General features: G+C 40.0%; 1 protein-coding gene across 1 annotated transcript in view; it reads right to left on the bottom strand.

The window, feature by feature from the left end:
- Window positions 1-17,385, bottom strand: part of LOC139551923 (V-set and immunoglobulin domain-containing protein 10-like 2) — a 144,979-nt gene that overhangs the window by 24,357 nt on the left and 103,237 nt on the right. Inside the window, 1 exon segment of the mRNA XM_071363260.1 lies at window positions 1,766-1,934. Coding sequence (XP_071219361.1) covers window positions 1,766-1,934 — 169 coding nt within the window.

A 17,385-nucleotide genomic window follows, 5' to 3' on the forward strand; every position in this document is an offset into this window, starting at 1 on the left:
TTTCTCCCCCGATTGCTCAGCTTGGCCGGGCGGCCAGCTCTAGGAAGAGTCTTGGTGGTTCCAAACTTCCTCCATTTAAGACATTGTTTGGTACCCTTCCCCAGATCTGTGCCTCGACACAATCATGTATCGGAGCTCTACGGGGGGGTGCTGGGGCTGCGGTGGAGGGTGATGTCCTTCAAGGTCCTGGCAAAGGTGGGGACTGCTGCCTAGTGGAGGTGGGCCTGCTAGAGAGTAACTCCAGGGCACACCGGGTGTTCGGAAAACAGAGTTTAGCCGCTTGGTGTTTTGGAAAAAGTTCCCTCTCAAAAGCACAATCTTTTGCTTCTGTGTGTCCTCAGTAGGTGTGGGGGTGTTGTAGGGGGGGGGTCCTGCCTTGTCTGTCCTGTTGTGGTATTAAGGCTGTTCTGTTGTCATCTCTGGGGGGGATGGCTAGCTCTCTCATGAGTGGTTCATAATCACACCTCAGATATCTCACCTCTTCCTGTATTTCATTTTTATGTTTTATTTAACCTTTATTTTACTAGGCAAGTCAGTTAAGAACAAATTCTTATTTACAATGGTGGCCTACCAAAAGGTAAAAGGCCTCCTGTGGGGACGGGGGATTAAAAATAAAAAATAAAATTCAAATATAGGACAAACACACATCACGACAAGAGAGACACCACAACACTACATAAAGAGAGACCTAAAGACAACACCATAGCATGGCAGCAACACATGACAACACCGCATGGTAGCGTTACAAACCTGACAACAACATGGTAGCAACATGGCAGCAGCACAACATTGTAACAACACAAAACATGGTACAAACATTATTGGGCACAGACAACAGCACAAAAGGCAAGAAGGTAGAGACAACAAAACATCCCACGAAGCAGCCACAACTGTCAGTAAGTGTCCATGATTGAGTCTTTGATTGAAGAGCTGTAGTTCTGTTAGCTGGGCTGTGTGTTCCTCTCTCTTCGTGAAGTTCTCTCACCAGCCAGCTCTCTCAGACAGCCATTTATCTCCACCTTCAGCCCTCTGGGTACTGTGTGTGTGTGTGGGGGGGGGGGGCGGTTGTGTTGGTCTTTTTTGTGGGTCTGTTCTGTCTGGAGTGTGTGGATAAGCTCAGAGGGTGTCTCAGGGTCCTCGTGTTACAATATTCTGATTTTCCACCTTCCGCTAATACCCTCTCTTGAAAGAGGGATAGTGTGCTCTTATAGCTGTGTGCCATGCCCAGGGATGGTCTGTGTGGAGGATTAGTTTGCTTACGTTCCCATTTTTGTAGCAGTCAGCAAAAAGTGTCTCTGGATTGTCCATGAGGAGCTTCTCTTTGTACTCTTTTCCTTCTTGTAATTTTTAATATCCAATGGGTACTGTACTGTACTGCACAGGGGCAAGCCATGGAGCAGGGGGACGAAGAGGCCAAGGCATTGTTTGGGGGGAGGAAGTCTGCTGCTATTATTGGGCTCAGGGGCATCACACCTCAGTGCTAATTAATGTTGCATCCGGGTCTGTTCTTTCCTATCAAGCTTGGTAGCCTTTTAACTTAGCAGTCAGTCTTTATAAAGTTAAATAGTAGCTACAGATTATTGTAATGTTATTTTCATTCTAGGCATTCATTCTAGACTCTCTCTCTCTCTGTCTTGCCCTCTCATTGTCCCTCTCCCCCTCTGTCTCTCTTCTCCTCTGTATCCTTTCCCCCCTCTTTAATATAATAGCATAAAGTAATATGATTGTAGTAACAATAATAGTAGTAATAATATATCTCACTCACCTGGTGTTTCTGGGGGGGAGGGGTGTCCGAGGGTTCTGTGATTGACAGCTGTGATGCGAATCTGGTAGGTATCTGTTGGGGTCATGTTGCCCAGCGTGTGGACCCTCTCCCTGGCTTCCAATACCGCCACCTGCTTCCATGGAGAGAAACTACTCCTTTTCCCCTGTCGCTGCTCCTACAACAACAAAACTATATTAATATCAACACTGAAAAAAATATATACAACATGCAACAATTTCAAAGATTTTACTGAGTTACAGTTCACATAAGGAAATCAGTAAATTGAAATAAATTCATTAGGCCCTAATCTATGGATTTCACATAACTGGGAATACAAATATGCATCTGTTGGTCAAATGTATTTATATAGCCCTTCTTACATCAGCTGATATATCAAAGTGCTGTACAGAAACCCAGCCTAAAACCCCAAACAGCAAGCAATGCAGGTGTTGAAGCACGGTGGCTAGGAAAAACTCCCTAGAAAGGCCAAAACCTAGGAAGAAACCTAGAGAGGAACCAGGCTATGAGGGGTGGCCAGTCCTCTTCTGGCTGTGCCGGGTGGAGATTATAACAGAACATGGCCAAGATGTTCAAATGTTCATAAATAACCAGCATGGTCAAATAATAATAATCAAAGTAGTTGTCGAGGGTGCAGCAAGTCAGCACCTCAGGAGTAAATGTCAGTTGGCTTTTCATAGCCGATCATTAAGAGTATCTCTACCGCTCCTGCGGTCTCTAGAGAGTTGAAAACAGCAGGTCTGGGACAGGTAGCACAACTATTTTAATATCTACTAGATACAACAACACAACTATATTAATATTATTAATATTATACCTTTATTTCAACAAGGAACACAGACTGAGACCAAGGTCTCTTTTACAGCTGGGCCCTGCGTATACATGTTTACACACACAGTTTAGGTACAACGATTAAGAAACTACACAAGACAAACAAAACTATCACAGATAACACAAAAAAATACAGCAACAGATTATATTTACACATAGGTTATTCCCCTAACAGCACAATAACTTGCATTACCCGAAACAGTTACAAGCAATACACAAATAAAAATGCTCCAATAAATGTTTAAAATGGGCAACAGGGGGACAAGAGTCTCAAGTTTAAGTTTAGTCTGCAGGCTATTCCATAGGCAAGGAGCGTAACAGGAAAAGGCAGCCATACCCAACTCTGTGGAAATCGCAGGGGCCTCAAGTGTAATCCATGCTTGAGACCTGGTTTTAGGAATTATAATTCTAATATTGATGAGTGATGATAAATAAGAAGGTAGCTTATTCAGAAGTGACAAACACGAGAGCATGTTGTTCTCGTCTCACGGACAGTGAAGTCCAACCCACATTTTGAGATAAAACACAGTGGTGAGTTCCGTAGCTAGCACCCGTAATAAACCTAAGTGCGCAATGATAAGTAGCATCCAGTGATTTAAGTGTTGATGCCGTAGCATGCATGTAAATAATATCCCCATAATCTATAACAGACATAAAAGTAGCTTGCACAATTTGTCTTCTATTTGTAGAGGACAAACATGTCCTGTTTCTATAGTAGAAGCCTGGCTTGATTTTTAGCCGTTTACAAAGTTCGTCAATATGCATTTTAAAAGACAGTTTATCATCCAACCATATCCCTAAGTATTTATATGCAGAGACCTGATTATTTAGACATCCAGCTAAGCTCGTAAGTGAAAGTGTATTTTCAACCAACTTTTTGAACCTATTAAAAATCATAAAATGTGTTTTCTTTGCATTTAAAACAAATTTCAGCTGTATAAAAGTACCTTGTAATATCTTAAAATCTGTCTCCAATAGTGATAATGCTTGGTCATCCGTTGAAGCGATAGAGTACATGACAGTGTCATCAGCATATAAATTAATTTGACACTTTCTTATCTCATCACCGATATTGTTTATGTAGAGAGTGAACAGTAATGGACCAAGTATAGAACCTTGTGGGACCCCTTTAACCAACTCCAATGGCTCCGACTGGATGACGTCGACTCTAACAGCCTGACTCTAACAGCTTACCCAAAAGTATTTCATGGTCTACAGTGTCAAAAGCTTTATATAAATCTATGAACAAGGCGGCACAGTACTTTCTATTATCTAGAGCATTAGTAATATAATTTACAACACGTACAGTGGCCGTAATAGTACTGTGTTTAGGTCTGAAGCCAGATTGATTACTAGAAAGAGTATTGTTAACAGTTAAAAAAGAATGTAGTTGCCTATTCACGAATGACTCTAGAATTTTAGCCAAACAGGAGAGCTTAGAGATGTGCCGATAATTATCCAATTCACTACCATCACCTCCCTTGAGGACTGGTAAAACAAAAGCTGTTTTCCAGGATTTAGGAATCTTTCCTATGACAAATGTTTGATTAAAGATATGCTTCACTACACCAGCAATAATAGGTGCCGCACACTTGAGTAAATATGGATCCAGATTGTCAGCGCCTAATGATTTCTTAGAATCGATAGCAGATAGTGCAAATAAGACCTAATCTTCTGTGACTTTTTGAAAATTAAAAACCGGCTTACTGTTTTCCACATCACCTGAAGGCCGAGGAACTGAAACAATAGACCGGTCAGGATCATGTTGGCCATTTTTTCTTTCAAAAAGAAAACCAGCAGAAATAAAATGCTTATTAAAAACATCACAAATTTCAGTTCGGTCAGTGATGATCCCAGATTACGATGTAATTTGCTTTGGCAGGGAAGTCAAGGAGTTTCCTCGTTTAAGTGAGTTAACAGTTTTCCAGAATTTAGCGGGATCACCAGCAGACTCTGTCATAGCATCAAGAAAATACCTAGATTTGGCCTTTTTTATTCCTCCGGTCCATTTATTTTTCAATTGCCTAAAAAGCAGCCAATTAGCTGTTACACCATTTTCCCTCGCCAAGGCCCATGCTTGATTCTTTTGCAGAAAAAGGATTTTCAAATCACAGGAGAACCAAGGATTAGTTCGATTTTTTTTTACCCTAAGTCGCTTTAACGGGGCATGTTTATCATTCATGAAGGTAAAAATTGATGAAAAGAAAGAGAATGCTAAAACTGGGTCCATTATGCAGTTTACGGATAAAAGCTCTGAATAATAAAGGTCACGGATAACGGCTCTGATAAGTGTTTATAGTTTCCCTTTAGAATTATACGGGGGTCAGGGTTTTTAGCCTAGTATCTCTGATACATGCAATAGGGCAGTGGTTACTGATGTCATTAGCAAATAACCCACTAGCTATATATTTGTGAGATGTATTTGTTAAGATAAGGCCTATTAACGTAGATTTTTGGGGGTCTGTTGGATTAGGACGGGTAGGTATAGTTATTAGTTGAGTAAGATTTAGTTCTTTACAAATAGCTTTTAATTTAAACGATGCTGGCATCAGCCAGTCCAGATTGAGATCTCTGATAATCAATAATTCAGAGTTTACATAATTAGACATTAACTCAAACAATTTGCTTAGAGCAGATACCGGAGCTGAGGGTTGGCGATAAACTCCCGCTGGCGTTAATAGTGCATTATGAACAAGGACCACAATTAGAACTAAGCATTCATACTGTTTCGGGAACAGACGTTGAAATGGACACAGTGACATCTAGGTTGCATTTACCATATATGGCAATACCTCCACCTCTACCCACTCTGTCTGCTCTGTAGACATTATACCCAGCTAACAGAACATCTGAGTCCACCTCTACCCACTCTGTCTGCTCTGTAGACATTATACCCAGATAACAGAACATCTGAGTCTACCTCTACCCACTCTGTCTGCTCTGTAGACATTATACCCAGCTAACAGAACATCTGAGTCCACCTCTACCCACTCTGTCTGCTCTGTAGACATTATACCCAGCTAACAGAACATCTGAGTCCACCTCTACCCACTCTGTCTGCTCTGTAGACATTATACCCAGCTAACAGAACATCTGAGTCTACCTCTACCCACTCTGTCTGCTCTGTAGACATTATACCCAGCTAACAGAACATCTGAGTCTACCTCTACCCACTCTGTCTGCTCTGTAGACATTATACCCAGCTAACAGAACATCTGAGTCCACCTCTACCCACTCTGTCTGCTCTGTAGACATTATACCCAGCTAACAGAACATCTGAGTCTACCTCTACCCACTCTGTCTGCTCTGTAGACATTATACCCAGAACATCTGAGTCTGGAACAGAGACACAGAGCCAGGATTCAGATATAATCAATATGTCAGCATGTGATTTTGAGACCAGTATTTCAATCAAATCTAGCTTTTGGATCAAGCTTCTAGCATTCAAATGAATAATTCCTAGGCCACTATTTCGAGAGCTCATATCAGATGGAGCATTCAAGGTAATATTAGATGAGTGACGCTTCCTCGTGTAGCTGCTGACAGGCCTGAGTTGGATGGAGACGAGATTACTTCTTGTATTGTATAGTCTGATGAAAAATCGACCAATTCCGAGTATCAACCCCCATGGCTATATATTGTCAATTCTCATATGCCCTGTATGAGGCTATAGTGAGAGCCAGGTTTGAGGAGAGAATACTTGTACCATACCTATTCAGATGTAATCCATCCCGGAGAAATACATTTGATCGATGTAGAAAAGCTGTAAAATTGTCCACATATTCTATGCTTATTGAACAACAAATAACCTTTAAGCCAGATGTGTAGCTGGCGTATACAACTGAAATTATTATCCGTAGAGCGTGGAGACGGGAATGGACCTGAAATAATGCATTGTTTACCTGATTTAAGTACAGTATGAATCAGTGATTTAAAGTCATTTTTAAGTTGCTCAGATTCCTGTAGTTTAATATCATTTGACCCTACATGGACAGTGATAGCAGTCGGGTGTTCACTAATGAGTAGCGGGATCATACAGTCAATGTCCTGGATCCGGGCACCCGGGTAACAGATGGTCTCTGCTTTCCTAATAGAAACATTTTGGATCATAGATGAGCCCACGATAAGGACAGTGGGACTACTGCTTGGTAAACATTTTTTAAAGTTGCGTCTCTCTTGAGTTATCTTCCTCCTAGAAAGTTGTTTGTAGTTATAGAGCTGTTTCGTTGTAAATTGTTTAGATGGCGGGGGGTCCACTTGCTTCCGGGCAAAGTTGTTTGTTCCTTTGGGGCCAGCGGCAGAAATCTTCAGCTCTTCCAATACACGGTATCTGTTTCCCAGTTCCAAAGCTGTACATTTCAATGAAACATGGTGAAGCCCTAAAATTGCCCTCGCTAGAAGCCTGTGTTTCAGACATAAGGAAGTAGATGGCTGCAAACTTTCTACTTTTAAACTCGGACAAAACAGAGATGCTTGTTCTAGGTCCCAAGAAACAAAGAGATCTTCTGTTGAATCTGACAATTAATCTTGATGGTTGTACAGTCGTCTTAAATAAAACTGTGAAGGACCTCGGCGTTACTCTGGACCCTGATCTCTCTTTTGACGAACATATTAAGACTGTTTCAAGGACAGCTTTTTTCCATCTACGTACATTGCAAAAATCAGAAACTTTCTGTCCAACAATGATGCAGAAATATTTATCCATGCTTTTGTTCCTTCTAGGTTAGACTGCAATGCTCTACTTTCCGGCTACCCGGATAAAGCACTAAATAAACTTCAGTTAGTGCTAAATACGGCTGCTAGAATCCTGACTAGAACCAAAAAAGGTGATCATATTACTCCAGTGCTAGCCTCCCTACACTGGCTCCCTGTTAAGGCAAGGGCTGATTTCATGGTTTTACTGCTGACCTACAAAGCATTACATGGGCTTGCTCCTACCTATCTTTCCGATTTGGTCCTGCCGTACATACCTACACGTGCGCTATGGTCACAAGACGCAGGCCCCCTAATTGTCCCTAGAATTTCTAAGCAAACAGCTGGAGGCAGGGCTTTCTCCTATAGAGCTCCATTTTTATGGAATGGTCTGCCTACCCATGTGAGAAACGCAGACTCGGTCTCAACCTTTAAGTTTTTACTGAAGACTCATCTCTTCAGTGGGTCATATGATTAAGTGTAGTCTGGCCCAGGAGTGTGAAGGTGAACGGAAAGGCTCTGCTGTAGCTATAACAACTCAATCGCTGGTTGAAAACAATTTTCTGCCCCTTCCAAAAGATTGAATTTGTAGATAATTGGCCCACTTTCTAGGACTCACCCACAAACAGGACCAAGCCTGGCCTGCTGATGAGTGATGGACTCCATCCTACCTGGAGTGGTGCTCTCATCTTATCTACGAATATAGACAGGGCTCTAACTCCTCTAGCTCCACAATGAGATAGGATGCAGGCCAGGCAGCAGGCTGTTAGCCAGCCTGCCAGCTTAGTGGAGTCTGCCACTAGCACAGTCAGTGTAGTCAGCTCAGCTATCCCCATTGAGACCGTGTCTGTGCCTCGACCTAGGTTGGGCAAAACTAAACATGGCTGTGTTCGCCTTAGCAATCTCACTGGAAAAAAGACCTCCATTCCTGTCATTATTGAAAGAGATTGTGATATCTCACATCTCAAAATAGGGCTACTTAATGTTAGATCCCTCACTTCCAAGGCAATTATAGTCAATGAAATAATCACTGATCATAATCTTGATGTGATTGGCCTGACTGAAACATGGCTTAAACCTGATGAATTTACTGTGTTAAATGAGGCCTCACCTCCTGGTTACATTAGTGACCGTATCCCCCGTGCATCCCGCAAAGGCGGAGGTGTTGCTAACATTCACGATAGCAAATTTCAATTTACCAAAAAATGTATGACTGTGTTTTCGTCTTTTGAGATTCTAGTCATGTAATATATGCAGCCTACTCAATCACTTTTTATAGCTACTGTTTACAGGCCTCCTGGGCCATATACAGGGTTCCTCACTGAGTTCCCTGAATTCCTATAGGACCTAGTAGTCATGACAGATAATATAAAACATTTTGGTGACTTTAATATTCTCATGGTAAAGTTCACAGACGCACTCCAACAGGCTTTTGGAGCCATCATCAACTCAGTGGGTTTTGTCCAACATGTCTCCGGACCTACTCACTGCCACAGTCATACTCTGGACCTAGTTTTGTCCCGTGTAATAAATATTGTGGATCTTAATGTTTTTTCTCATAATCCTGGTCTATCGGACCACCATTTTATTATGTTTGCAATCGCGACAAATAATCTGCTCAGACCCCAACCAAGGATCATCAAAATCCGTGCTATAAATTCTCGGACAACCCAAAGATTCCTAGATGTCCTTCCAGACTCCCTCCACCTACCCAAGGACGTCAGAGTACAAAAGTCGGTTAACCACCTAACTGTGGAACTAAATTTAACCTTGCGTAATACCCTAGATGCAGTCGCACAGCTATAAACAAAAAACACTCGTCATAAGAAACTAGCTCCCTGGTATACAGAAAATACCCGAGCCATGAAGCAAGCTTCCAGAAAATTTTAACGGAAATGGCGTTACACCAAACTGGAAGTCTTTCAACTAGCTTGGAAAGACAGTGCCGTGCAGTATCGATCATTTGCTCGATCATCCTATTTTTGCAACTTAATTGAGGAGAATAAGAACAATCCAAAATGTATTTTTGATACTATTGCAAAGCTAACTAAAAATCAGCATTCCCCAAGGGAGGATGGCTTTCACTTCAGCAGTGATCAATTCATGAACTTCTTTGACAAAAAGATCATGATCATTAGAAAGCAAATTATAGACTCCTCTCTAAATCTGCGTATTTCTCCAAAGCTCAGTTGTCCTGAGTCTACACAACACTGCCAGGACCTAGGATCAAGGTAGACACTCAAGTTAATTAATACTATATCTCTTGACACATTGATGAAAATAGTCATGGCCTCTAAGCCTTCCAGCTGCATACTGGACCCTATTCCAAGTAAACTACTGAAAGAGCTGCTTCCTATGTTGAACATAATAAACGGCTCTCTATCCACCGTATGTGTACCAAACTCACTAAAAGTGGCAGTAATAAAGCCTCTTTTGAAAAAGCCAAACCTTGACCTAGAAAATATAGTTTTTTAATATGGGGTTTTAGACCCCATCATAGCACTGAGACTGCACTCGTGAAGGTGGTAAATTACCTTTTAATGGCGTCAGACCGAGGCTCTGCATCTGTTCTCGTGCTCCTAGACCTTAGTGCTTCTTTTGATACCATCAACCACCACATTATTTTGGAGAGATTGGAAACCCAAATTGGTCTACACGGACAAGTTCTGGCCTAGTTTAGATATTATCTGTCGGAAAGATATCAGTTTGTCTCTATGGATGGTTTGTCCTCTGACAATTCAACTGTACATTTCGGTGTTCCTCAAGGTTCTGTTTTAGGACCACTATTGTTTTCACTATATATTTTACCTCTTGGTGATGTCTTTCGGAAACATAATGTTAACTTTCACTGCTATGCGGACGATACACAGCTGTACATTTCAATGAAACATGGTGAAGCCCCAAAATTGCCCTCCCTGGAAGCCTGTGTTTCAGACATAAGGAAGTGGATGGCGGCAAATGTGTTACTTTTAAACTCGGACAAAACAGAGATGCTAGTTCTACATCCCAAGAAACAAAGAGATCTTCTGTTGGATCTGACAATTAATCTTGATGGTTGTACAGTCGTCTCAAATAGAACTCTGAAGGACCTTGGCTTTACTCTGGACCCTGATCTCTCTTTTGACAAACATATCAAGACAGCTTTTTTCCATCTACGTACATTGCAAAAATGAGACATTTTATGTCCAAATATTATGCTGAAATATATGTCCATGCTTTTGTTACTTCTAGATTTGAATACTGCAATGCTCTAACTTCAGTTAGTGCTAAACATGGCTGCTAGAATCTTGACTAGAACCCCCAAAAATGATCATATTACTCCAGTGCAAGCCTCTCTACACTGGCTTCCTGTTCAGGCCAAGGTTGATTTCAAGGTTTTACTGCTAACCTACTGTAACGGCTCTCGTTGGTGGTGTGAAGAGTGGACCAAGGCTCAGTGTGATAAGTGTTCATGAGACTTTTATTTCAAAAACACTCAAACAAAATAACAAACGTGAAAACGAAAGCACACAGTTGTGTCAGGCAGAAACACTAAACAGAAAACAAGATCCCACAACCTAAATACAGGCTCCGGGCCGTGGATCATCAATGGAGGCTCGTGCCATGGATTATCACTGGAGGCTTCGGGCCATGGATTATCACTGGAGGCTTCGTGCCATGGATCATCACTACAGGCTCCGGGCCATGGATCATCACTCGAGGCTTCGTGCCATGAATCATCACTGGAGGCTTCGGACCATGGATCATCACTGGAGGCTTCGTACGTGGAGCCGGAACAGGTCTCACTGGACTGAGGAGACGTACTGGCAGCCTGGTGCATGGAGCTGCCACAGGGCTTACCAGGCTGGGGAGACATACTGGAGGCTTGGTTCTTGGCGAGGCACCGGATAAACTGGGCCGTGGAGGCGCACTGGAGGTCTCGAGCGTAGAACCTGCACAACCCGTCCTGGCTGGATGGTTATCTTCGCCCTGCACATGCGGGGTGCTGGCACAGGACGCATTGGGCTGTGCAGACGCACCGGAGACACTGTATGTAGAGCCGGCGCAGGATATACTGGGCCGAGGAGGCGCACTGGAGGTCTGGAGAGCAGGGCTGGCACAACCCGTCCTGGCTGGATGCTCACCCTAGCCCGGCAACTGCGGGGTGCTGGCACAGGACGTACTGGGCTGTGGACGCGCACTGGAGACACCGTGTGCTTCACCGCATAACACGGTGCCTGACCAGTACCACGCTCCTCAAAGCGACTACCTTGCTCCAGACTCCAACCCTTTCAAACTCTTTCGTCCCTCTCCACTGCCAACCACTCCTCGCTCAAACGGTCCAAGAATTCCTCCTCGGTCTCGGACTCACCCCTCAGCACCGACGCCCACGTCATCTGCCCCCCCAAAAAACACTTTTGGGGCTGCCTCTCGGGTTTCCTTCCTGTCCTCTCCTCCTGACCACGCTGCTTGGTCCGTTTGTGGTGGGTAGTTCTGTCACGGCCGTTGCTGGAAGAAGACCAAGGTGCAGCGTGGTGAGCATACATTTTCCTTTTTATTATGGAATGTCGCCAACAAAGCAATAAACAATACAAAAACGTCCGTGAAGCTTAACAGGGCTACTGCCACAAACAAAGTTAACTACCCACAAAGAAATGAGGGAAAAAGGACTACCTAAGTATGGTTCCCAATCAGAGACAACGATAGACAGCTGTTCCTGATTGAGAACCATACCCAGCCAAAATATAGAACGACAAAATCATAGAAAAACAAAACATAGAATGCCCACCCCAAATCACACCCTGACCAAACCAAATAGAGACATAAAAAGGCTCTCTAAGGTCAGGGCGCGACATAGATAGAACACAACTATCAGGGTATCTACTAGATAGAACACAACTTTCATTGTATCTACTAGATAGAACACAACTATCAGAGAATCTACTAGATAGAACACAACTATCGGAGAATCTACTAGATAGAACACAACTATCATGGTATCTCCTAGATAGAACACAACTATCAGAGAATCTACTAGATAGAACACAACTTTCATTGTATCTACTCAATAGAACACAACTATCATGGTATCTACTAGATAGAACACAACTATCAGAGAATCTACTAGATGGAACACAACTATCAGGTTATCTACTAGATAGAACACAACTATCAAGTTATCTACTAGATAGAACACAACTCTCAGAGAATCTACTAGATAGAACACAACTCTCATGGTATCTACTAGATAGAACACAACTATCAGGTTATCTACTAGATAGAACACAACTATCAAGTTATCTACTAGATAGAACACAACTATCATGGTATCTACTAGATAGAACACAACTATCAGAGAATATACTAGATAGAACACAACTATCAAGTTATCTACTAGATAGAACACAATTATCATGGTATCTACTAGATAGAACACAACTATCATGGTATCTACTAGATAGAACACAACTATCAGGGTATCTCCTAGATAGAACACAATTATCATGGTATCTACTAGATAGAACACAACTATCATGGTATCTACTAGATAGAACACAATTATCATGGTATCTACTAGATAGAACACAACTATCAGTGTATCTAATAGATAGAACACAACTATCATTGTATATCTACTAGATAGAAGACAACTATCAGAGAATCTACTATATAGAACACAATTATCAGGGTATCTACTCGATAGAACACAACTATCAGAGAATCTACTAGATAGAACACAATTATCAGGGTATCTACTCGATAGAACACAACTATCAGAGAATCTACTAGATAGAACACAATTATCATGGTATCTACTAGATAGAACACAATTATCATGGTATCTACTAGATAGAACACAACTATCAGTGTATCTACTAGATAGAAAACAACTTTTATTGTATCTACTCGATAGAACACAATTATCAGTGTATCTACTAGATAGAACACAACTATCATTGTATATCTTAGATAGAACACAACCATTATGGTATCTACTAGATAGAACACAACTATCAGTGTATCTAATAGATAGAGAACAACTATCAGGGTATCTGCTAGATAGAACACAACTATCAGGGTATCTCCTAGATAGAACACAACTATCAGTGTATCTACTAGATAGAACACAACTATCAGAGAATCTACTAGATGGAACACAACTATCAGTGTATCTACTAGATAGAACACAACTATCAGTGTATCTACTAGATAGAACACAACTATCAGTGTATCTACTAGATAGAACACAACTATCAGAGAATCTACTAGATAGAACACAACTATCAGATAATCTACTAGATAGAACACAACTATCATGGTATCTACTAGATAGAACACAACTATCAGATAATCTACTAGATAGAACACAACTACCAGGGTATCCAGTAGATAGAACACAACTATCATTGTATATCTTAGATAGAACACAACTATCATGGTATCTAGTAGATAGAACACAACTATCATTGTATATCTTAGATAGAACACAACTATCATGGTATCTACTAGATAGAACACAACTATCATGGTATCTACTAGATAGAACATAACTACCAGGGTATCTAGTAGATAGAACACAACTATCATTGTATATCTTAGATAGAACACAACTATCAGAGAATCTACTAGATAGAACACAACTCTCAGAGAATCTACTAGATAGAACACAACTCTCATGGTATCTACTAGATAGAACACAACTATCAGGTTATCTACTAGATAGAACACAACTATCAAGTTATCTACTAGATAGAACACAACTATCAGAGAATATACTAGATAGAACACAACTATCAAGTTATCTACTAGATAGAACACAACTATCAGTGTATCTCCTAGATAGAACACAGTTATCATGGTATCTACTAGATAGAACACAACTATCATGGTATCTACTAGATAGAACACAACTATCAGTGTATGTACTAGATAGAAGACAACTTTCATTGTATCTACTAGATAGAACACAACTATCATTGTATATCTACTAGATAGAAGACAACTATCAGAGAATCTACTATATAGAACACAATTATCAGGGTATCTACTAGATAGAACACAACTATCATTGTATATCTACTAGATAGAAGACAACTATCAGAGAATCTACTATATAGAACACAATTATCATTGTATCTACTCGATAGAACACAACTATCAGAGAATCTACTAGATAGAACACAATTATCAGGGTATCTACTCGATAGAACACAACTATCAGAGAATCTACTAGATAGAACACAATTATCATGGTATCTACTAGATAGAACACAATTATCATGGTATCTACTAGATAGAACACAACTATCAGTGTATCTACTAGATAGAAAACAACTTTTATTGTATCTACTCGATAGAACACAATTATCAGTGTATCTACTAGATAGAACACAACTATCATTGTAAATCTTAGAAAGAACACAACCATTATGGTATCTACTAGATAGAACACAACTATCAGTGTATCTAATAGATAGAGAACAACTATCAGGGTATCTACTAGATAGAACACAACTATCAGTGTATCTACTAGATAGAACACAACTATCAGTGTATCTACTAGATAGAACACAACTATCAGAGAATCTCCTAGATAGAACACAACTATCATGGTATCTACTAGATAGAAAGAACACAACTATCAGATAATCTACTAGATAGAACACAACTACCAGGGTATCTACTAGATAGAACACACCTATCATTGTATATCTTAGATAGAACACAACTATCATGGTATCTACTAGATAGAACACAACTATCATGGTATCTACTAGATAGAACACAACTATCATGGTATCTACTAGATAGAACACAACTACCAGGGTATCTACTAGATAGATCACAACTATCAGGGTATCTACTAGATAGAACACAACTATCAGGTTATCTACTAGATAGAACACAACTATCAAGTTATCTACTAGATAGAACACAACTCTCAGAGAATCTACTAGATAGAACACAACTCTCATGGTATCTACTAGATAGAACACAACTATCAAGTTATCTACTAGATAGAACACAACTCTCAGAGAATCTACTAGATAGAACACAACTCTCATGGTATCTACTAGATAGAACACAACTATTAGGTTATCTACTAGATAGAACACAACTATCAAGTTATCTACTAGATAGAACACAACTATCATGGTATCTAATAGATAGAACACAACTATCATGGTATCTATTAGATAGAACACAACTATCATGGTATCTACTAGATAGAACACAACTATCAGAGAATATACTAGATAGAACACAACTATCAAGTTATCTACTAGATAGAACACAACTATCATGGTATCTACTAGATAGAACACAACTTTCATTGTATCTACTAGATAGAACACAACTGTCAGAGAATATACTAGATAGAACACAACTATCAGGGTATCTACTAGATAGAACACAACTATCAGGGTATCTCCTTGATAGAACACAACTATCAGTGTATCTCCTTGATAGAACACAACTATCAGGGTATCTACTAGATAGAACACAACTATCAGGGTATCTCCTTGATAGAACACAACTATCAGTGTATCTACTAGATAGAACACAACTATCAGAGAATCTACTAGATAGAACACAACTATCATGGTATCTACTAGATAGAACACAACTATCAGTGTATCTACTAGATAGAACACAACTATCAGAGAATCTACTAGATAGAACACAACTATCAGATAATCTACTAGATAGAACACAACTATCAGTGTATCTACTAGATAGAATACAACTATCAGTGTATCTACTAGATAGAACACAACTATCAGATAATCTACTAGATAGAACACAACTATCATGGTATGTACTAGATAGAACACAACTATCAGATAATCTACTAGATAGAACACAACTACCAGGGTATCTAGTAGATAGAACACAACTATCATTGTATATCTTAGATAGAACACAACTATCATGGTATCTACTAGATAGAACACAACTATCATGGTATCTACTAGATAGAACACAACTACCAGGGTATCTAGTAGATAGAACACAACTATCATTGTATATCTTAGATAGAACACAACTATCAGGGTATCTACTAGATAGAACACAACTATCAGGGTATCTCCTTGATAGAACACAACTATCAGTGTATCTCCTTGATAGAACACAACTATCAGGGTATCTACTAGATAGAACACAACTATCAGGGTATCTCCTTGATAGAACACAACTATCAGTGTATCTACTAGATAGAACACAACTATCAGAGAATCTACTAGATAGAACACAACTATCATGGTATCTACTAGATAGAACACAACTATCAGTGTATCTACTAGATAGAACACAACTATCAGAGAATCTACTAGATAGAACACAACTATCAGATAATCTACTAGATAGAACACAACTATCATGGTATGTACTAGATAGAACACAACTATCAGATAATCTACTAGATAGAACACAACTACCAGGGTATCTAGTAGATAGAACACAACTATCATTGTATATCTTAGATAGAACACAACTATCATGGTATCTACTAGATAGAACACAACTATCATGGTATCTACTAGATAGAACACAACTACCAGGGTATCTAGTAGATAGAACACAACTATCATTGTATATCTTAGATAGAACACAACTATCAGGGTATCTACTAGATAGAACACAACTATCAGGGTATCTCCTTGATAGAACACAACTATCAGTGTATCTCCTTGATAGAACACAACTATCAGGGTATCTACTAGATAGAACACAACTATCAGGGTATCTCCTTGATAGAACACAACTATCAGTGTATCTACTAGATAGAACACAACTATCAGAGAATCTACTAGATAGAACACAACTATCATGGTATCTACTAGATAGAACACAACTATCAGTGTATCTACTAGATAGAACACAACTATCAGAGAATCTACTAGATAGAACACAACTATCAGATAATCTACTAGATAGAACACAACTATCAGTGTATCTACTAGATAGAATACAACTACCAGTGTATCTACTAGATAGAACACAACTATCAGATAATCTACTAGATAGAACACAACTATCATGGTATCTACTAGATAGAACACAACTATCAGATAATCTACTAGATAGAACACAAC

This window comes from Salvelinus alpinus, chromosome 24, assembly GCF_045679555.1.
Source record: "Salvelinus alpinus chromosome 24, SLU_Salpinus.1, whole genome shotgun sequence".
In the NCBI taxonomy this organism is placed as follows: domain Eukaryota; kingdom Metazoa; phylum Chordata; class Actinopteri; order Salmoniformes; family Salmonidae; genus Salvelinus; species Salvelinus alpinus.